General features: G+C 30.1%; 1 protein-coding gene across 3 annotated transcripts in view; it reads left to right on the top strand.

Moving 5' to 3' along the window:
• The window catches only part of LOC134705208 (uncharacterized), a 41,934-nt gene extending 16,993 nt beyond the window's left edge, over positions 1-24,941 (top strand). For 2 of the 3 annotated variants that reach the window (XM_063563971.1, XM_063563973.1), the window contains exons 2-4: positions 15,758-15,902; positions 18,635-18,779; positions 24,291-24,941. In XM_063563971.1, coding sequence (XP_063420041.1) covers positions 15,758-15,902; positions 18,635-18,779; positions 24,291-24,336 — 336 coding nt within the window. In that variant the 3' untranslated portion in view covers positions 24,337-24,941. Of the gene's footprint in view, positions 1-12,892; positions 12,979-15,757; positions 15,903-18,634; positions 18,780-24,290 lie in introns of those variants that run through there. The other variant, XM_063563970.1, reaches the window with a different exon arrangement.
• Positions 24,942-25,205: the final 264 nt, after the last annotated feature.

Raw genomic sequence — 25,205 nt, forward strand, 5'->3', positions numbered from 1 at the left:
AGCCAAAAACAATAATTTAAGTAATGTACGACAAAATTAAATAGCTTTGAAGACCCCAAAAAGCCGATAGGATTTGCCAAATTCAACTACGGTATTCAATTTCTGGGTTAGAAAATTAGTATTTCGAAGCACGCAAACTGCTCCGAATTAAATCTGCGTTACTGCAACAAATTAATGATAGGATGTAATAGCTTTTTTTTTCGTTTTCAAAATCTTGAAAAGTTCACAGAACACTTTGTTAGTTGTACTATCTATGCAGCTTTCCATAGAGTTCAAATCGTCAACATAAACGAGTTGGAATAATCTAAAACTCTTTTCCGAACCTAATTTCCTGAATCTCGAATCTAACTCGCTAATAACTAAACAAAGTATTTCCCTTACTTGGAAGTTGTACTAACCCCTAACACCACTTCAAAGGTTAATTGCTTAAAAATCCAGAAGTCGGTTTCACAAAAAAAAACACCTTACGACAGAGATCGTAAGTCATGAACAATTCAGCTAATCAATCTTAGTCGTAAGGTTGTTTTTTTCCTCCTGGTTATTTCGTTTATTCCAACTTTTGTTTTATTGTCCATTTATTTTTGAAATTGCTGTATTGCTGTTATCCTTAGTGCACAATATTTGTACTTGTGAAAAGTTATACATGGCGTTGTCAGTTTGTTTTAGATTTACGAGTTTGACTGTCCCTTTGGTATCTTTCGTCCCTCTTATATTTTATATAATGCTGCTTCATACTCTGAAATTTATGTCTTGAAAAAAATAAATGATGTACAGTACCACCACATAACGAAACATTTTCTTACACGAAATTCTAGGTTCTCTTTGCTTGTGTATTTGATACGGTGTATTCTCTTAACTCGTTAAAAGAAGCAATTTTTAGTGACAACCATAAATATGTTGTAAAGCATTTTATTATGTAGTTGAACTCCATCTTTTTGGTCTCAATGTCTCTTATATTCCGTATTAACCATAAAGGTATTTTTTTCGTCCTTATTTTACCACAGAAAATGCTTTGAAACAAACGCGTATAGGATTTAGGGGGAAATGACTGCATGTTTATGAGAATATTTATAGTAAAAAGATAAAAAAAAAAAAATCATTATTCATGTCAAAACAGATCCTTCTACATTATTCCGTGTACTTTATCACTAAGCACGTCTACAATAGAAAATTTTTCTTGTTTTTAAATTTTTTATAAATGCAAATAAGTGTAAATTTGCAATGCGCAGGTCATTTGTTGTGATTCATTTGTCTTTCAAATTACATAATATGTCGTGAAACGAAAGATACATCAGTCTGGGTCTCAACTCCCTAGCGACTTGATTTCGTGCTTCTGTTATGAGAATACACCAATAATGTTCTATCCATAGACGTGTGATAATGACCAAATCTGGATCCGCCTGGTTGTCTAAAGCAAAGCAGGAGACACTTACTCAATCGAATCCACCGTTTCCCTTTGGTGGTTATACGTGATAAAAATATCGGTAATCTACCGTCGTCTCTTATTCATCAAAAGTGTATTCTACTGATTTTTTTAATGTAGAGCAGTAGTGGTATTCCCTTCCGGATTACCTAAGTTTATCTTAAGTTTCAATGAGTAAGCGTAGCTCAATCCTAATATTATGCGGATTGTTTTTCTTTGAACTATTTTATTTTTTTCTGATTGCCATATTTATTTCTATTTTTCTTACACAAAAGTTTTAAATTGGTGTCTTCCTTTCTTACAAGGTTAATGCTTTAGTATTAGCAAAGTAAAATGTTTTGCAAAAGCAAACATAACTTTTGCAAAAACATATTAAAACTCATTATTATATTTTAAGGTACATATTTTGTACGCCAGAATCGCGTTTCATCTCCAAAATAAGTTCAATCATCAGAGGCGTTCCAATCAAAAAAGTTTAAAAGGCCAAATAAAGAACGAGGATGAGACGCAAAAAAGGACCAACCTATATCTTCTTAATATTGAAGACTTTTTTTTAAGGCTGTTGTTTCAATCAAACAGATAACTTGATCATATTATCACGATGTAAAAAAAAATACACCAAAGATACCAGGGTTACGATTTGATATGCCAGACACGTTTCGTCTATTATATATTACGCGGACTTGATTTGTTTGGGAAAAAATCTTTTCCGAACACCCATTAAACCCGTCTCCTCATTTTCAGTAATTGGAATACAAAAAAAAGATTCATTAAAATCGACGAAGCAAAAATTGACCCAAAAATTTACTTAAAAGAATGATATTATTCAAAATTACAAAAAGACAATCAGATATTTTAAAAGACAATATTGTATAATCAATAAAGCTCTCCTGGTGAGTTTTTGTGCTGCTCAGTCTTTCTATGGGATATATTCGATTTAGGGATTTTTTTTTTTTTTTTGGAACTGATGATTTTCGGTGGTGAACATGGTTTATATAAGTTATATTCGCAAACACCATTTTAAGTTCATCGACAAAATAAATATAATAAATGATTCATTTGCAATGCTTTAAAATTAAAAGTTTTTAGGTTGATGTTTGTAGACTATTGCCTTCGTACACTCGTCATTCTTTGTTGTTGTTTATCATGGCGTTGTCAGCTTGTCTTCGACGTACGAGATTATTTAAACTCTTTTAATCCATTTAAAGAACTGCTCTCAGTTATGTCTATTTTCTTTATTTGGGTGAGTTATTCTTGTTAACAGGACTCTGTGGTCCATTAATTCCAATATATTAATATATTATAAGCATTTTCTTTTTATGTCTATTCTGACAAAATCCACAATCAATGTGTGATTGCACCTTTGAAATAACATTTCAAAAATAGGAGTGAAATAGAAAATAACATCATAGATGATTATGGTATTTTCATAATCGTTTTGAATTTCGACGGCATCAAATCAAAATAAATGTATTTGAAAAGACTGGTGTTTAATCAGTGGCCCACAAACTCTTAACAACCATCTATATCCGGCGTCCACAGAAACAGAATGAGAAATTAATGAATCTCCCTATAATCAATCCTGAGAAAAATATAACTTAGTGTTATTATAAGGAACTTAAAGGTTTTTGATAATTTGTTCGTAATAAAAAGCTATTGTAGTTGCGTGAACGGACCGCAATTTGCTTTTTGTGCTAATGATTTGGCAATGGCTTAAAGAGAAATTCATAATTGGTTGACAATAATTTTCCCAATGCCAATTTGTCTTCCGGGAAATTAAAAACGAAGAGAAACGTTAACATTTGACATAAAATACAAATAATGATTCAAACCATTTAAATTTATAAATAATAGTAGTTTGAACATTTTGTAGTGTTGTGTTAAGGGTGTAGTCAGACATTATTGCACCGGTGACATATAATGGCACTAAAGCTTTGAACCATGTACTTATTGTGTACTCTTTCTAATTTAATCCAAGATGATAAATAAAATGATTAAAACATTTGGAAACATTTGTAATTATAAATAAAAATGTCCTCCAAAAATCTTTTGATAGGTGATTTAAATTAATTAAGTCATTTAAAGAAACTTACAAAAAAAAGAATAAAAGTAAATTTTATTTTTTACTTGCATTTTCATATTCCAAAGGCGTTATAATCTCTTCTTAAATACAAGACAAACAAGATACCAAACGGACTTTCAAAACCCATTAGACAGAGAGAAACGGACAATTATAGTTGACAAACACACATACGCAAAAAGACAATCAACAGTCTACCCAACACTACACGGAAAATCTAAAGACTGAACAACATTGAAGCCAAGACGACAAGATTGGACGATCTCATGTGCTTCGGTATGTTACTCAGTAGAGGAATACAACGTGTTTTTAAAAGCATTTTTAAATTCAATAATAAATTTCATTATGTGATGTCACAATCGAATGAAAAAAGAACAGATATTAGGCTACGACAATTGTAACTACCCCGTTGTATAATTCATAACGGTGAAGCAAATCATGAGTGCGTTCTTAAAACCTTTGATGATATGACTTCAAAGATGAAATCACAAAAATACTCAACTCCGAGGAAAATTCAAATTTGCAAAATGTTAGACATGGAAAAAACGGAAAGTTTCAAATCAAATGGCAAAATCAAAAGCCAAAACACATCAAACGAATGGATAACAACTGTCATTTTTATGTCATGGTACTGGCATTTTCTTATGTTGAAATTGGTGGACTTAACCTGGTTTCATAGCTAGCTATTCAAATTTACCCTTTGGTACCCTTTGTTCAAAAGCTTCCTTGTACACAGTAACCCGCGATAAAAGGAAGCACGATATGATACACAAGAATATCGGTTTAACTAAGAGATATAGAGACTCCATATATAAGCGCTGCTGGAATGTTGTGACTAAGAAAGTGAAACCTAAAATCGTCACTTTTGTGGTATGGTTTAGTTTACAATCAACCCTCATTGACAATTTCTAGATCTTATTCAATATATGAAGCAGATTTAATTGTGTCTGTGACAAAAGAAGTCAATGATCCCTGAGTTAATTGATATCTTTTTATGCTAATAACATTTTACATTTCAACAAAACACTGTCAGTGATATTAGAATAATAATACATTGAGTGCCATGCGTTTACTTTTTTGAATAAAGATTGGTTTGTATGTGCATGATGTGTGTGGCTTTAAATAGTAGTGTGATTAAATAAAAGCTAACAATTCATGTTATTCGTGTAAATGATACCAGAATTCTGAGGTACATTCAGCAAACTTTTGTTTAAAGTTAAAGATGTAGAGATTATGTAACAGACTTTTCTTTAAAGAGAATATTCAATTGAAAGTCTCATAAGGAAAGAGAAAATATTTAATTCATTCATTCCCTCATTGACTTTAAATGAGTTTTTAATGAATCAATATTTAAAAAGATAATCTGATACGATATTGTAGAATTTGCTATAATATTTTAAAACATGTCTTATAAATAGTACGTTATCTATATGACCCATGAAATACAGTGGTTTGCAATTAGCATCAAAACTTTTCCATGTCTAACATTTAGTAAGATTACAACATACTCTTTGCTCAGATTATTATCTTGCCTTTTCTCGGATTCATTTTCATCTGTAAAGGATGCACTTTCATATTGGCCTCTATAATTGTAATAGTTTTAAAGTTTCTATGTGCACAAAAAACTATTTCATATACAAACTCATCATAGATACCAAGATTAAATTTTGTATTTACGCCAGACGCGCGTTTCGTCTACAAAGGACTCATCAGTGATGCACGAATCCAAAAATGTTAAAAAGGCCAAAAAAAGTACGATGTCCAGGAGCATTGATGATCAAAATTCCTAAAGGTTTCGCAAAATACAGCTAAGGTAATCTATTCATGAGGTAGAAGAGCCTTAGTATTTAAAAAAATCATTTTATTTTTGTAAAAGTTAATTTATAAATATGACCATATCAATGGTAATTCATGTCAACACAGAAGTGATGACTATGAGAGGGTGATACTTTCGGGGAATTAAAACTCTACCAGCAGTGGCATCGACCCAGTTGTTGTAAATAAACTCATCATAGATACCAGGATTAAGTTTAGTATTTACGTCAGACGCGCGTTTAGTTCACAAAAGACTCATCAGTGACGCTCGAATCCAAAAAGGTTAATTGAAGTATGTCCCATTTGTATATTTTTGTTCACAAATAAAACAAATAGTATTTTGAATAATGCTTTTTTTTATAGACACATGAACTATTTGTCTGTTTTGGGGATTTGTTCCAGACTTAAAACATAGATGAATCGCACAAAAGGTCGGAAATTGAATCTTTAACATAAAATCATAAATTTGGCATCCTAACTTGTCTATTGTTATATTTTGATTGAATACCATCCTCTAACAAGATGACCGACTTGAAATAAGTCTGGGACGACTCTTGAATTACTTGTAATGAAGGTCTCTGAAATGTTTTTGTTGTTATAATGCAATTTTCTGTTGCGTTTCCGGGGAAAATTCGCCAATTGTTCCAGATTCAGTCTTGTAAACATTGAAGTGATTTGCCGGTTGGATGTAAAAAAAAGTCTTTTAAAGTCTTATAGAGGAACATATTCGTATACTGTTTTAAATTGAAAGTAATGTTAGATAATATTCCGGGATAAACCTTTCTTGGCAAAAAGGGTAAGTAAATATATTGCAAATCGCGTATATTCCTCTAATAAATCGACTAGTTTCAATCATCATGATTAAAAAAAAAACTTTATTTTCTGTATGTTGTCATATTGCGTTCATTTAAAATATGGCTTTAGATCGGCATTTTGGACTTCTTCATGTCTTTTAATATCAGCTGTACGAGGCTAATAAACAGGTGTAATGCGAGCTTCATCGAGCTATAACTCCTGTTTCGAGCCGAGTACAAATAAAGTTAATATTTAAAGACACTTAAACAGTTTATGTCTATATACTACAATAATTTTTGTACAATTATTTTTCCATTTTATTCGTTGAATTTGTTTATAAATGAAATCGACATAACTTAAACGCAGACTGCAATGAGAACCCCAAATTGACATAACCGTTCAATCCTAACAGAAGGAGGATATCAGGATGCTATACACGTCTCTTATACGTTTAACTCTTCGTGTTATCATTTGTATAAGTATTCTAGAGAGTTCGATTACAGGATAAAATTATGTATCAGTATTATCTGACATAGTTCAGAAGTAACAATTGTATCCCTTTTGGTATATTCCGACTCTTTTAAAATGTATGGCGTCCGGTGTGTTTTAGGTGAATAAGAATTTGCTACTGTCTTCTGATATAAAGACTTTTAGCACATTCCCCTTTATACTACAACGTTTACATAGTTTCTGTTTAAAACGTTTGTTTGAGGATTTCTATTTTAACAAGGAGGACCATAAAGCTCCAATATCGATTACGTAATTTTTAACAAAATTGTATACACTTGTTTTTATTTACAAGTTCTTTTTAAAACCATATAATTTATATGTAAAAAAGAAGAAGACAAAATGTTGTATACAATGTTGAACAAAATATAACTCACACCGTTTTCCAATAGACAGTAACGATAAAGTCCATTCCCATTGGGTTAAATAAAAACTCTAATGTACCTTTAAACAGGAAAAACATCCCGACAGCTCTAAACATTGCTAACTTAATACAACTGAAAACGATAAAATCAAAACCGATTATTACAAGTCATTCCTTATATTAAGACATAAAAGTAACCCGAATTGTATATTACGAAATAATCAAAGAAAAGGTGGATACTAAAACATCATACTAAATGATACTAAATTATATTTGGTAGTAGTAAATTTACATGACTAGGAATGCAAATATATCGTACACCCGATGTTACTGGCGTGACATAACCATTTTGACCAATTTGACGACCAAGAACTATATGCTGTTATAAAACAACACATTGTCACTTACACTATCTAGTAATTGTATCAAGTAATTGTATCTCCAGCAGATGATTGGGATGCAATCTAAACCAATTTGACCATTATCTGTTAAAGAGGACAAATGAGTGTAAAGAAAAACGTATTTATTTACTGATATAAGGATATATGTTCGTAAAAAACATTCAATTTAATACGTCTTTACCACGTCAGACAGTAGATGATACGTTATATTTGTTAAAAGGGAAGTGTTTCAAATACCTTTTGCCCCTCTGTGTTCAGACATTGTTAAAAAAAAACACCGGAGGTATTCTGTGATAATCCGAAGCCTGTAAGTACTTATAAGTAACAAGAGAATAACAGATTAAGTGAATTATGTTTTAGTTCATATTAATCTCATGCTGGTTTAAGAAAATGTAACTTTAAAACTAAGTTGAATCGGTCATGATTAAAAATAAAAATTTCGATTTACAATATTTGTATAGTTTAGGATCAACTTTAACGGGCTTAAGAGACTTAGAGAAAAGCGTGGATCGCCAATTCTTTTCACCTGTTTCGTAGTGAGTAGATTTAAAATGTTCCTACAGTACAGGAATAATCTTTTTATTCTGCAATTTAACATTGAGCTTTAATGCACAGTGCTTCTCCCATATACATCTTTGTTGAATTGAATGACTGAAACGTGGACCAATGTGACGACTCTAAATTGAGCTGGTACATAATTTGATCATAACAGAAGTAGGATACCGAGAAACTATTAACATCTTGTATACGTTTATCGGTTCATGTATCTGCCTTCGTAGTTGTATAGCAGGAAGGTCGATTGCCGGATAATTTAAGGATTTTTCAATCAACAAGTTTATCATCTAATGACAAATTTTGTCTATTGTTATATCCCCCCCCCCCTGTCATTTCCATTGAATTGTGTGTCTAAAGTAGATCTTCAATGATGTTTGTAAAGTTTATTCAGTAGTTGTTATAACCAAAAGTTCTTATTGTATAAACACATTACTATTGTTGAGTGCGGCATTTTGACCTCGATATGTTTGTTTGTGTTTTTTTGGTTGTGTCATTGACATATACCCACATTTGTTATTTTCGTGTTATTTTCATAATTATGTAAAATTTTATTTAATCTCCATCGGGAAGTATCTACTGGTCTCTGTATTATGTATTTTGTATTCTTTTTTGTTTTCATAGCTGTTAGTGTTTTGTTCACTTTTCAAACGATTAAGTATGAAAACGTTTAAACGTGTTTAAAGTATTTTGTAATATAGTCAGCTGTTTTATCACTAAATAGCCCGACTGAGGATTAGCAACTCATTGTATTTTCAGACAGAAAAATTCTCTGATATTACAAGGCATATCAACACAATCTCGTGTGCATGTGATCATGTTATACGACTTAAATATATAAATACTTAGGTCAAGGTTAGGAGGGTACCGCCTTGATATTCGCTAAAACTTATTTATAATAGGAGTAATCCAGATTTGTCAACAATAAAAATCAGTCTAATCATTTGATTTTTTGTGGCATCAAGAACACCGCAATTTCATTGTATTTCATGAAAATTATAATTATATAGATTCTTGTATTTCCATTTTTATCTTAACATTATGCCAATTTTTTTTTTTTTAAATTAGCCATGCTATATGACTATTAAAAACTGCATTTCAAAGGTGGTTAACACAGGAAATTAGGTTATCTTTTCTCCCACAATAATCTTTTTTTAAATGTTGAAATCATATATAATTAAAACGAATGAATGTTTGATATCAGAGAGAAGGAACTTTTTATATTCATATGAGAAACAAACACTCTCCTTAAATCTACTGGATACACGTGTTTCCTATTCCTACGTTTGTTATTGGAAGGTTGCTATGTGGAATAGTTTTCTTTTACAGTAATAATAATTCAGTTCTTGTAATTGTTAAAATAATGCAACAAAAACTTTGGCAATAATCCTTGTGGAAATGATTGAAATGTTGAATGCTGAACCAAATTAACATTAACTTTAAAGCGTAGTTAAGCACATTATTATATACGGTATGTTTTTAATAAAAATATACATTTGTGCACTAGTTTATAATTTAAAAAAATAGATGAGATAATTTAATTACAAATAATATCATTTAAACCATTTTTATTCAGTTTACATGTACCAAATATGATAGATGTAATGGCTGATACTTTTCAAACAAAACATGTTATACTCGAAGATAAAAAAATCTTCATTAAATCGATCGAATTTCTAAAGCATCTGATGGACTATAGTATAGAGATACGGTACTATAAAGTATAAATGAATTTCATTTTGATGAACCTATTGAAAAGTAATTTCTTATAATAACAAGAAATCATACCTTTTTTTCTTTTATTAGAACTCTGTTGTTCTACATCAATGATACATTTCACAGAACAAAGTACGATAACATTAAGATCAATGCAGATATATGATATTGGATTGAAACAATTACCATCGGGTTAACGTGTCGGTCATCGAACAAATTAATGAACTACACGCCCTTTTAAAGCCATTGACCACTAAGTCACTGTATCCATGTACTCGTTTGGAAAATTTAGCAACAAAAGGAGGGTGTGTAAGCACTTTTTAACCAGTTATAGTAATATATACCAAATAATGCATTATAGCAGTTAATTGTTTGTCCATAATGATTTTCACAACAATTCTTCCCTTTTTACGTTTTTACGTATAAAAGTTGATGTGGATTCAAGAAAAACACCCGAATTCAAACCTCTTTTGGAAATAATCTCCAGCGATGACAATAATAATAAATAAATGACTTCGTTATGATTTTGATACATTAAAAAACTCCATGCAAAAAAATGCCCCCTCCGCCATTCGTCAATGCAGTAGGCCGAGATACGGTCAGATAGGTCGGTTATGTCGAGCAATGTCATTTTATTGAAAATCTCTATTTAGAATTATTTCAAAATTACCGTCCTTTCCATATGAAAATCGCAGTTTACTTAGAATATCCTTATGATCATTTGCATCAATGCATTAGCTCTTAACTGCGTTCGTCTTTTTTTTATTTGAAGCAAATCCTGTTGGCATTTTCTTAAAAAATTCAAAAAACAGTTTCTTATTCGTATACCGGAATATAGCTAGTCACCAAAATGTTATGTTGATGCATTCGTAGTGTGATTTATTTATGTTAAGACTGATGCTTGAAACTAATAACAAAAAACTACCAATCGGTTATCAAAAAGCGATTAAAATAATATATCATACACACACACACAAATGAAGCAAAAACAAAAACAAAACAACAAAGCGACCCTCAAACCAGTTAAAATCATTGCAGTATTTCACCAAAAAAAATCTTTTACCAATTTTGCAATTTTCATCTAGGAGAAGGCTGCATAATTTTGAAAACTTTTGGTTACGGTATCAATAAGACATTGGCATCAATTCACTAATAAAGAAGCAACTTACAACCATCAAGATAATGTGATACGAATTGCTATTTGGTAGATACACAATATTTATTATGGACTTTCCGAATTGATTTTCCTCTAAGTTCAGTATTTTTGTGATTTGACTTTTTAATGGTGCCGTGAATATTAATACTCATAGCAAACTCAAAATGTAAACTCAAAAAGGAGGAAGTTACGAGAAATTACAAATCAAAGGTTAGATTAGATTTTATCAATGAATGGAACGAAAGAAAACTTACTGTCATATTCCTGAAGTGGCACATTTCCAAAGAATATGGTGGGTTTTACCTAGTTTTATAGCTAGCTAAGTCTCCCAATTGTATTACAGTTGTTTATAATTGACATTTACGTCATCCAGCGCCGCCATTCGTTCACTTACCTTCATCTTAAATTTCAAGAACGTGTCCTTCTAGTGTAATACTATATTTGTTGTATATCGTGGGCATTAATAAAATTTGGAAAAAAATCCATCAGTTTTAAAACGTTCTCATTATGATGTTTGTCTTATGAACTGTTTCCTGTTGAACGGAAATAACTTTCTTAACGATTGTTATGCAGTAAATTAAGTTTTCCGATTTCTGCTTCGACAATAAATGTGAGTTCATTTGTTAATTGTCTTTTTCATTCCGGTATCAAGGTTTGTAGTAACGTAGTAATGTAGTAACGTTTTCACGATAAGGTTTATGCAGTGTAAGAGCACTAAATTCAAGAATTCAAATTTGAGTCGAGACTATAGATACAACTTTATGGTGTAGATAACACCTTCTGAACTGAAATGTATGTCCTGTTTGAAAAGATGTGATGAATTTGATATTCGGAGGTATATAAAAACTTAAATATATAAGACCTAGACCTTTTAAAACATCTTACTTCTATGTTTTTCTTGATACCTTGAACTTTTCTATAAAGTAAAATATTAATAAATTTCCTACCTTATATAAAAGTCTGGATGGGGCTAAAAGGAATAGAAAATCATGGACCAATACTACACGAAAAGGGGCCCTTAAATGCACAAAATAGCAAAATATGCTAAAATGAATTAAAGAATGAGTTAAATTAAAGGGGTGAAGAAATTTAAAGAAAAGAGAACAAAGAAAAATGACTTGAAAAATGAAAGAATACAGAATTGTAAACCCTGTTATATTAACAAAAATAACCATGCAGTAATTAAAATTTCGAGTTTATTTTATAAAGCTAGAAATTCACATTTTTTTATCGACCTCATTATTGATGATTAGATATTCAAAGTAAACAAAAATAAGTTCCAATGCATTTCTTTTATCGCAATTCCATAACCAAACATTTGACACACTTTTCTATTTCAACCTACCTTGGAGAGAATGAGGTAAATCAGTTGATATAGAAACCTTAAAAATGGACAAATATCTCTTCTAATAAAATCTGTTCAAAATTATCCCTCCCTCCCCAAAACAAACCAACAACAATAGCAAAACAGAGCATAAGACACGAACAAAAAAGAAAAATCAGAAAAAAACTTGTTAAACAAAAACTCAACTATGTTTTGATCATAATCCTAATAAGAATCTTTTATTATTATTCACATTGACTTATTTAAAACAGAAATACACATAGACGTTTACGAAGGTATTTTTAATACCGTAATTATGCTGCTGCAAATTTTACTCGGTTAAAAAAAAGACTCTTACGTTATTATGATTTGTACGGGTACCAACAATAGCCTTTTTTATTTTGACTATAGTTTTATTTATTGTTGGGTGGATGGCAAACACCAGAATCTTATTTGTTGTGACATTCCACCGATTCCTTTGAAATTCTATTAATATTTACACAAGAGAGATCATTGTTTGAAAGATTACAAATACAATCACGACAAAATGACGTGGCTGTGAAAATTGTATTTTATAAAATGTTCTTCCGATGTTTGCACAATTGCAAAAGACAATGAATCCATTTCCTACGAATTTGTTAAAATATTGTTTTAAGCCAGATGTATTATTAATAAATGAATCGGAGACATTTATTAACAATAAATATCAATTTATAAAAGAAAAATATTTTGCATAAAATGACATTGGTATTTAAATCGTAATAAAACGAATTCTAAACAGTAGCTCAGCCACTCTAGATATCAGAAAAAGGACAAACAACATGAAGGGACAATTTCTTCAAAATGTAAGTTCTTCTCAATAATAATTTCTGTATTTTCAATTGAAATTGGCATTTTGATTAAGCATACACATAAACATAAAACGTTTAGAGATGTAATAAAAGGACAATAATAGCAAAGGACAAAAGACAAAATCATTTTATAATTTCTCATATACATCTTCTCCACAAGTATACGTTAACAAATTATGTAAACTATATTATTTCGATTTTTATTTTGAATCTTAAAATTGATAATTTATGTGTTCTGACATGTTGTACCAGATTCTCATTTACGGATGGAGAATTAAACATTATTAATGTATCGGCTTTTGACAGTTTTTTTTTTGTTTTTATTTGTTTCCCGAACATTTGTGCAGTATTTTTCAATCGTAGACTTCACATATTTTCGTCTGCTAAATAGTTAAACAACACTTTTCGAAAAATTTTGGTTCGACCCTCTTTTTGACAAAACTGCTACAAAAGTCTCCGAAATGACAAATTTAAAACAAGTCAAACGAGAAAACTAACGGTTTAATTTATGTACAAAATGATAAACGAAAAACAAATGTCGTGTTCGTGTTTCATGTTCGTATCTAAAAATAATGCTATATTAATTGATCATCACAGACCTGTATTTCATTAATCAGATAAGTGTTTTTGATATTTATAATTAATCATTTTTATGTTATAAAACGTGATTATCAAAACAAAATAATTAAAAATTCACGTCAATTGACACTTTGCTTATTTCAATGACGCATTGTATCGCGTTCTATGTGACGTATTGAATACCTTAATTCCAAATATGGCAACCATTGTGTTAAACTGATATTGGAATATAATATACAATTACGGCCCTTAGAAAACGTGAATATCCAAAATTATCATCACTATAAGTTTTATTATACCATTCTGAACCATGGAAAGGCATTTACCTTACCAAAGTACATGAGTTACAAACACTATAAGCTATAATTGAAATATTTCTGAGCAAAGTTGAGAATGTCATGAACATATTAACAGTTGCCGCATGTAGAGCAGGATTTGCGTACCTTGTTATTAACAATTCAAGAATATGACAATTGATTTACATTCTTTTTTTGTGTCTGAGCTTTTGATTGTGCCATTTGACAAAAGAACCCTCCCTTTTGAATATCATTGGTTTCGGTATTTTTATTATTTTAATCTTGTGTTTGGTGGGTTTTGTATTGCTCATTTTTTTAAATTTTTCTATGAATTGTTATGTGGACTCTTGTTTGTCTTTTTGTCTTATTGGCACATATAACACATATCTCTATTTATATATATTTTAGTCTCTTATTTAAATAAGTGTAGCCATTATCTTAAACTATTTTCACATGGAAATCTTGTGTACTTGTTTTCACGTTAATTCAACAATACGGAGATTGATGGTTAATTTGAAAGCGTTATCACATCTAATGGTTTTGACACAGAAATGCTGGATAAAAACGTGCACATCGCGTGTGTTGTATTAGCTATTATGTAACACATTTAATGCTGTTACATGTATGAACCTGCTTAATCCGTTTGAAATATTATCTGAATCTATTTTTCTGAGCGTTTGGGCGGATTACATTTATTTTAGGAATACTCTTGTAATGTTTTGACATTATTATTGACATTATTTAAGTTTATGTTCTTGCCGTCCATTATTATTTGTTCAAAATAACTAATCCATTATTTAATCATTGTTGTAGCTTGAGTTATCTTGTTTTGAGATTGGGAAAAAATCAAAATTCTTGATCTCAAACGAAAATTTCAAGTTATAATGCTTAAAACATTGAAAAAGTTGTGTTCACAGGGAAAGCATTACAACTTCAAAAGGCATATCTATAGTAATTTCACTAACAAATTTCCTCCAATATAGTACAAACAGTCCGTTACCTGAACTTTCACATAGTATATTTATTATTAAAATTGTTGAATACAATTTCAATCTTTCTCTGTTTTCACTATCATTGTGGAGTAAATAACATATTAATACATTTTGTAGTACACCCAGACCAGTTTAGACAAGTGTTTTGTTATGAAAAGTCAAAGGAAAGAACCCGACATATTTATTTCGCAAATTCAATGCCCCTGCAATATCAATATGGAATATCTGTACACGTCTATTTTTAAAAATGTTTCAATACTCTACTTATTCTTATTCATTTGTTTTTACTGAACTCATCAAAGGCGCACTTTCTTTTTTAGGGAAAACCTTAATATACATTTGAAGAACACTTCACCAGCCAAAAAAGTCCTTATAGGGTATTTAAAAAAAAATCCTCTCCTACAACCAGTGACATTTCTTTGACATGCAACTGTAATTACCAAATTTTAATAACGTTTTTGATTATGTAAGATTTTACCTCTGTTTTAAGCCTTCCGATATACATGTGCATTTGTCTATTTGTGTGGGGTTTTTTGCTCTTCACTTACCTTTTTATGTTTTGTTTTTATTGTCATATTTCAAAATATTGTGAGAGTTTGCAAAGACAAACTGCATATCGGTGAAGTTGTTACCAAATGTTCGATACAGTTTGTTGGCATTTTCAATCGTTTGTACCCATTAGTTGGAACAATTTAAAATCAGAAAAAGGTATTAAATAATCGGTGACAACTTATGGTGTTCGGAATTGCAAAAATGAAATACATTAAAACCCAATCAAAATGGTCACAGCAAGTAGTTTCTTTGTTTGAACTTAAGCGTTTGAAATTGGAAAGATAAGTCCAGTGCATATTTCGTATCGTTAAAAAAAATCTCTTTAGCCAGTATGAACTGTTTCTTCTTTTTCAGGTAATGAAACTAGCAGAAATAATAACAATTTTCTCCGTCGTGTTTCTTGTCACCATAGCAACAGGAAATGGTGCTCCACAATGGCGACCGCAGGGTAGATTTGGAAAACGGTTAGACCAACGGTTCCCATCGTCATGGCAGCTTGGTAAGAAATAAGAAATTATTTGACTTATTTTTAAATTCCTTTGTGGTAAACAGTAGGTTTTTTTGGTAGCGTCACTGATGAGTCTTGTGTAGACGAAACGTCCGTCTGGCATACTAAATTATAATCCTGGTACCTTTGATAACTACAGCAACTTATACAATAACATATGTAATTGTTAATAAATATCATTAGCGGTGGAAAGGAGAAGACAATGTTCCACGATTGATAAACATTGTGTGTCTAAGATATTTACATGTTGTTTGATTTCAAATTTTCAACTTCTCCCATTGTTTTGAAATATCTAGAATAAACAAAATCTTAATGATACACTCACAACTGATCTTAAATCCCTATTTGACTTTTTTTTTATCGTGGCATTACTTTTTGAACAAGGCATCAACTTTCAAAGATTTATCAAACAATTATCCCTTTCGTATCGGGTCCTGGTATCTATGATGAGTTTATTTCCTTCGTCAAAGGCTTTATAAGCGTTTGCTGTTTTTTTTGTGGCAATAAATTTCAATGCTCTTCAGTATTTCATGTATTTTGCGTCTAAAACTCATCCTTTTGATTCGTTTTAATTTTAAATACGCGAGTTGCGGGATGTATGTTGACTGCAACTAATCTGACACAAAATACAAAGACAATATAAAGTATTTATTATATGTTTGAAGAATGCCATAAAATGACTGTCTAGGTGTAAAACAGATTAATAAATGTTATAAATCAACGCTAAATTCCATAGAATATAAAACTATGAAGATTTGAATAAGGAAAAATACCGATAAGATTCTCAAAGCCATAGAACCAACATATTGATGTTAGGGTTACCGAAAACGGGACAAAACAATGTATATTAAAAGGATGAATTGTTATACAGAAAAAAAATTACACCCGCAGAAACGAGCTTGACATGTTATAAAGCAACACAATCCTGTTTGTTTACCACTTATCTACACGCTGGATACACACAAATTGAGCATTAGAAAATGTAGTTGAATTTGTGTTTGAAAGATGACTTATAATGCCTTAATCAACATGCCATACGGTAAAAAAAAACTCTTCCTTTTTTTGTATATATTCAGAACACTGAGTTTGAAAAAAATACAATTTGATGTTATTGCAACAACGAATGAAGTCTCAATCTTATGTTCAGCATACTTTTGCTGTATTTATCGGTTACGGTCATTAAAACAAACTAACAATACTTTATACTCTTATTTTCATTTACACAAAATTCGTTCTTAAGTTAATTGTTGTAATTGTACGAGAGGGATTAAATACTAGTACCTTAAAATACTCAGATTTGCTAGAGAAAGTTTGGAAAGATATTTGCAAGCCAAATGCATTAAACCTTTATCACAACCTTAATCAAATCCCCACTATATTCTGCCATTGAATGACATATAGATGTATTCTTATAGAATGCAGCAGATTTCACCACGACAGTTTGTTTATCGTAAAATACATAAACAATGATTTATTGGCAATATAACACCTAAATTACAGACATACATTTTATCCCGTCTACACCAACGTATAGATTAAAACTATTACAATATGGTATAACTTAATCGAGCAGGAAAAGGTTCTTTTACAGATTCATATAGCTTTTGAAGGATTCTATTTTAGGAATGCAGCATAACTAATTGACAAAAAATATGAACCGAATAACAAAATAACAAAATTTCCTCTCCTGTTTCCTAATGGTAAAAGATTAAACAGTAAACAACAATTTTCCCGTATATACGTTTATATGTGCATTGGCACTACATTATGCAATGATTCCAACTAAGACTATGGACGTTCTTTATTTGGAAGCAAATAAGCATGTATAAAAAGATATATAACAGGGACTTTTAATGGTTTTTAAATTGTTGAATTACTTTAACTGTTTCTAAAAATAGAAAATCCCTCTCTAAGCTGTTGACAGTAGACAAAATTACCAGTGTCAATATCATTCGTCTATCTGCACTTAACACGGAGACAGCTTTAGTTAGCTCGAAAGAGTTCATTGCAGTCACTAAAAGTTGATGGAATGATACCGTAATCATCATATTAGTGTCATATCAAATATCTTTTTATTTTGTCTTTATATCACTTCAAACGGTGGTCAAATTGATCTGCAAACTTGCGGTAAAACCTAAGTAATTAATGAACATATTTTCTGCAAAATATCTAAAACCCACGAGAATGTAAAGAAAACACCAAAGTTACATTTGTTAAACTGGTAATGCCATATCATTTATCAAGAGTTGCAATGTTATTACTGAACACTCAATACCAATTACCACTAACAAATACAATATCTGATAAGACTAACCGACTTTGTTCGTCCTTTCGTCAAATTAAACATACCAATTCCAATTGTTATTTTATCGTCTTAATTCATTGGTTGAACAAGTACTTCTAACGTTTGTATGTTTTTAAAGACATCTTTGGTTTAGTCATGAGTGGAGCAGGATCTGCATTCCACCTGAAGCACTTTATGGCACCTGTGGGCTTTGGTTGTTTTCCCCTGTCATTCAAATATTCAGCAGTTTATTAAGTTTTTTTTAGTTTTGGTTTTATTTTATTTTTTGCTTTTTATTTTTCTCTAAAAGTCTGTTCAAGAAAAAAGGCAGACTTTTATTGAAGTAATTTATTCTGAACGCGAAATTATTGTTCGTTTTAAAATTAATTTTGTGATTGGATCAACCATATATGAATATAGAAATGGTATGATTTTGCAGGAAATGGCGACAAAAGTATAGACATGTTTCCAGTGATAGAAGATCAACAAACACAACAAGAAAGTGCTTCAGATGAACAATCAATTGATTTACTGCATAAATTATGTGTAGAAAGCACCATACCTGGATTATATAGATGTTACAGGTAATGTAATGAATTAGGAACTAATACATAGATTTGTAAATAGTTTCTGTATCAGTCAACGTCACTTTTTTATTTTCCTCATCCTTGAGTTTCAATATGAAATCTCAAATCTGCTTCCAGTTTGATAGATTATCTTTAATCTTATAAATCCCTTTTTTAATTATATATTGCACGATATTTTTATAAATCCAATGCACAACATTGGTACAGATAGAACAAGAACAAGAACTCTTATGATATATACAAAACAAGATAAAGAGGTTACAAAGGTCACTAGTCCGGAGTACAAAATAAAAACAATTACTTCTGTTCATATTTTAGCTATTAAAAATTAGTTTGTTCACTGGAATATATGTATGCACTATCTAAAGAAAATTCCTGATTATTGAATGTACATTTAATATCACGATTAGTGTTAACAATTTTTCTATCAAATTTTCAAAACAGTATTGATTAGGATTGCGTTTGATTTAAACATTCAAACATCAATTTCTGTCATCATGAAACTGATCTTCTTAACCATAGGTTGAACATATCTAAATACCATTGTTACTACTTAATCCATTATGAAAATGTTATTTTGATATATATATATATATATGTATAAAAAGAACAAATAACTATTGGTGGTTGTCATAACATTATTATAAATTAATGTAATAGCAATGGAATGCTAGTACAAAGTGTTTCTGCCAATACACATTTTTCTCTGTCGCCAAAAGGTAAAAAAAAAAGTTTATGTTCGACAGTGACAGAATAGGGAACAACACATTCAATTTACTCATGGAACGTAAAACAACGACTACCACTTTGTAAAAGTAGATACTGAGAAAAACAAAATATTTGTATTTGTAAATTAACTTTTATTTTACTTGGTACAGAAATTTTCCGGAAAAAAATCCCAAGCATTAGATAACCATAGCTATTTTTGTCAAATCCTTTACCAATTTTGGGTCCTCAATGCTTTTTGAGTTCTGTTCTATCTAGCCTTTTCACAAATTCTGATAGAAGTGTCATTGATGAGAGTTTTGTAGATGAAACGCGAGAATGGCGTAAAAAAAATTAAGCCTGGTATCTTTGACGAGTTTAGATAGAATAGCGATAAAGGTTGTAGCTTTTCTACAAACACAATTGTCAAACATTTAGCCTTCTAACGAATCACTTATTTTAAAGCTTATATTCCTTGGATCTGACGCCTTCAGTATGATGCAACATGTCAGACTATTTGCACATATCTCACCTTCAACCAGACGCCTACTCCAGTTCAATTGCTGAACTAGACATATTTGGCGATAAAATGTTACCGATTATTACTGGTGTTTATCACATTTTTTGTAATTTGTTACAAATGTTTTGGCATTATTTATACTCATTCCTTAAAATTAATCTATACAATATAACACAGCAAAGGTGCGAAAATTGTTAGACTGATGTTTAAAACCGAAATGTCAGTACTATCCGTGGGAAAGAAAATAACAATTTCATGTAAAAATGATTGCAGACAACAGCTTTTCGATATCAATTTGTACGATTCTATCATAGTGACACCTTTTCAATGTTTTGCATAATACAGAAAAAAAAGAAAAACAACAAACAGTCTGGCTGAAGATTTATATTCAATAATAGTCGATTATATGTATGATTATAAAGCTTGACATAGGGGTTGCGTGGATGAAGATCACTATGCGTCTTCGTTATTCTCAGTGGTATGTCTTTGACGCATCATATGATAGGACATTATGATCAATTTACACGTTTAGTAATAATGGTTTAGATGGAATTATATGAAGAATAGAAATGTAATATGATATGAAAGCAAAGTAAATATAATTACACCTATTCGTAGTAATAAGAATGTCAATACAACATAAAAGTAAAACTAGAAAAAGGAATCTACAGGTCAATGTACAGTCTTCAACAACACATGTATTTTTTTCTTTTCTTTAGATTACCTTTAAATTGTCCCTTTTTATGCTATAACTCAATTATTTTAAATTATATCTGATAATTGATATATTTTATGAGAAAGAAAGAAATGTTTGAAATTTATGAATGTCAAAGATCTCATATAACTGATCATAGATACCAGAATTAAAATGTTGTTATTTGTTTTTCACTAAATTTTGGTATTTTTAGACTTTCCCCTTTTTTGAACTCAAGAAGCTCGGTATTTGACTTGACTTTTTCTTTTTAAATAATCCGTAGATTGTTTTTGTTAAACTCGATCAGTCAATTTATAATTATGACCATGTTTATGATATCTCATGAACAAAACCAATCAATCGTACCAATAGAATATGACATGTGTTATCCATTCGGTTGATATGTTTGAGCTTTTAATTTTGCCATTTGATTAGGGACGTTCCGTTTTAAATGTTCCTCGGAGTTCGGTATTTTTGAGACCAATAAATTTGTTAATTAGGTGAACTGTATTTGTTTTTGTGATCGTTTGAAAATTGTCAAAGGAATGTTTTTCGACAATGATTAACATAGAGTGCACAATATTCTCAAAAGAATCGTCAATTTCGACTATCTCATACGGTTAACTTTCACTGGTAAATTCATTGTCTTATTTTGTATTTCCACTGCTATATATAGATAATAACATTGAGACAAGTGGATTATCGGATTTATCCAATCGAGATTGTTGAATTATCAACTTTAAAGTCCGAGCCTTCGTTTAAAAATATATTTGATATATCCAATGATTTGAGAATTAGTGTATGCATTTACTAAAAACAAAAGTAAAATAACGTTTTCTTATGATATATCTACTGCATATTAAAAGTAATTTGATTTTTAAATTTTTTCGAAACCGTTTTATAATGATTTAGAGGTAGTTATAAAATCGATGAGGTATATGTAATATGAAACTTAATTGAACAAAGTTTTTTTATAATTCAATTACAAGAATCAAAGTCTTCTTCAGAATATATCAATGTCATCACTCAATTTGCTTCACAGATGAGACATATCAAAACATGTTTACCTACAAATCAGCATTAATCAATCTCCGTATAAAGATATTTGTGAATGTGCATCCCAAATAATTGTATTTGCATTATGTCCCAGGCTATGTATTAAAGTGTATTTGGTTGTAGTATTCGTTGTGTATCCTTCTTAGAATTCAAATAAGGTACTAAATGTCTAATCGATACAATATTTTTATGAAGATTTGAGATTGATGTTTTGATAGGTGTGTGTCTAGAAGACTCAAAAAAAAATTAAACATGGTATAGTTCAAACATTTCTTTTTTGACATATGTACACATTTAAGATTTTTCCAGACGTCGGAGGCGAAAAATAAATTAATTTTAAAAACAATATTTGATTTTTATAAATGATCTTTTACAATTGTAACATGAGAGATGGACTTGGTTCTGTTAATCAATTCTTTTTTTTTTCATTAATCTAATCTAAGTAATAAAGCAAATATTAGGTTATGAATTCTGTGAAAATCTTGATATAGTTATCGCATTCCTATTTGTACGAATATATTGTTTTTGGAATAAGATTAGGATTAGATATATATCAACTTGGTGTTTATTTAAATTAACCCTTTCTTTATCAGTACTTAAATTAATTTAAAAACTTCCTTGTTAAATAGCTTATCATACTTATATTGCTATCGAGGCCCTACATACTGTCGATACTAATATTTTGGCAAAGCCAACTGTCATGCTTTTCTCAGATTGATAAATACGTCTTCTGACTTCATCCGTCGGGGTGTTCTGGCTGATATTTACGTCTGACAGAATATTGTTTATTTTAAATTAACTTTAGGGACGCATTCAATAACTGAAATTTATCTTAGATCGATTCCTTGTGTATTTTGCCACTGTAATTAAGTTGTGTGCTATTAACTAATGAGTTGGTCATTCCAACTGATTTTTACAATGTGATCTTACTTGGTGTTTATTTTCAAAACTGTCCGTAATGGGCAGAGGATTGAACGCTTACAAAAATGTCAACAACACCCTATTCTTGATATGCCTATCTGATGCCAGGTACCTGTAGTCTTGTTTGATGATTGCTGTGTGTCCATTTTGTTTTTTGTTAATTATTGTATTGTTTATCGTGCCGTTGTTTTCCTAAATATAAACTTGATTTACGTCATGATGGAGCTCCATTTGGCTTAGTATACAATATAGATTGAACGTAGTACCTGTTTTGTTACTTGTATTTTGATAGTTGTCTCATTGGCAATCATTCTACATTGTATTATTTTTTTTTACATCATCATAAACAAATCAGTTTATAACAAGACAAAACAGTGGCTAAATAAAACAGTTGGAATGTCATACCAATTAAGAAGTGGAAAATCATTAAGCAACGCATTTTGTAACCAGTTTTGCCAAATATTGTTAAAGTCGTTTATGGCTGGGGCTAAGAATTATCATTAACATTTATGAAAAGTAATTTTGCGATTAACGACAGTTCTGTGTTAAGTTCTACACATTAATGCTAACTACTGGACAGTATTATGACAATTATAAAACGTCCAATAGAAGTGGCATCGACCTAGTGGTAAAATGACACAAACTTATTGCTCTTCAACTGTTTCGGTTTTATACATCCATGGCATTCAAGTTTTCGTCTTTGAGCGTTTCTGATTAATTTTAATCCAGAAAAACGCATTGAAGTCTTTTATTTTTAACTTTGCTTTTGATGGCTGTTTGATTTAAGACGTAGATCAAATCTAAAATAAGCAGAATATTTTACTAGATTTTTAAAGTGTTATATTTTCCTGTTAACATTTAGTGTTCAAACATTATTATTGTTTTAACCTTAAATTGTGGGTATGTACCGTGAAATCCCTAACAATGTAATGTTAAACGACGATTATGATTTATGTGCTTGTAATTAAAGCTATTTCACAAAATCTTTTATCAATTACTCAGAGCTACAGTGTTTTCTTGTCTTTTGGGATAACCATTAACCATTTAATTGTTTTGTATGTTTATTTTGAATGATTGATTGTTGATTGCTAAAATATTGCATACATATTCGGGATGAATAAAATTAATTATAAAACAATATGTCTTGTAAAAAAGAGGCCGTCATTGGAAATGTATTTGCTACTAGAAAATGAGGGTATATTGGATAGGAAAAAAAATATGTGAATTACTTTGAAAAAATAATATTTATTGGTGAGTGTAAAATGTTGTCTTTGTAATCTTATTTCAAATCAGAGTCATCGAATTTATTGTTACGTCTCTCATATAAATGTAGTTTTTGTCATTAAATAAGCGTGACTATTATTGTTTTAATATTTGTAAAAAATAATAAAATTACCGAACTCAATGATAATTCAAAATAGAGAGTCCCTTATCGAATGACAAAATCAATAGCTCAAACATCATAAACTGTCATATTCCAAACTTAGTATGAGCATGTTTTTTTTTTTGGAAAATGGTGATAAATATGGTCATAATATTCTTCTGTAAGAAACACTATCTGATTTAGTTTAATATGTGCATGTGTCTTATAAGGTTTTATTTTTATTTACAGACGAAAAAGAGAAGCATTTCCAAGAGGACTAACAGATGAAGAATAGAAGCGAAAAAACAAAAAAAACAAAAAAAGAATCATATTCATTAATATTGATATCAAAAACATTTTCGTGTATAAATCTTGAAATTATGCTTAGTTAAAAAGGTAAAAACATATCAAAAAAATTAACATGTAAATTTGTAGATAATTACACTGTTGTCTTACATTTATGTCTATTATAAAGACTCACTTTCAAATTATGAAAAAATTGTTTAAAGTCAGGTTACTCAATACTCATTCTAACTATTTTTTGATAAATTCTTCTTAATCATGTTAATGTCTGTTTTCCTAAAACAAGTAACTATATATGTAATTCTGGTTTATCTCACATATAGTCTATATATGGTGTATGCACTTATTATGCATGCAACTAATTGTTCATACAGTGATGTGTGCCTAAAGAATGAATATATATTAAAAGCAACAGTACAGACATAAAAGTATAAGAATCAAAAATGCTTTTATTATAGGTAAAATAATAAAACTGCAAGTTGTCAATCTTGATTCAAATAAATAAGGAACTATTTTTGAATTGATATAAAATAATAATATTTATGCTGTATGGTTACATTGGAATTATTCTTTGGAAATAAACTTCAAATAACACAACTTTTGTTCAAAAGCTGTTTGTTTATCCAGAGTTATCGTCTAGAACTGTATAAAAGATGACAGAGTAAAAAGTCAAAGGCATATATACAGAATACTGAAATTGAGAAGGGAAACGGGGAATTTGTCAATGAGACAACAACCGACCTAAGAGCAGAAAACAGCCCAAGACCACAAAGGAGTCTTCTACACAGCGAATACAAGCCTGCTCCTAGAGGCGGAATTCCACCAGACAATAAAAAAAATATGTACTTGTTTAGCGATAAC

Source organism: Mytilus trossulus, chromosome 2 (assembly GCF_036588685.1).
Source record: "Mytilus trossulus isolate FHL-02 chromosome 2, PNRI_Mtr1.1.1.hap1, whole genome shotgun sequence".
Classification (NCBI taxonomy): domain Eukaryota; kingdom Metazoa; phylum Mollusca; class Bivalvia; order Mytilida; family Mytilidae; genus Mytilus; species Mytilus trossulus.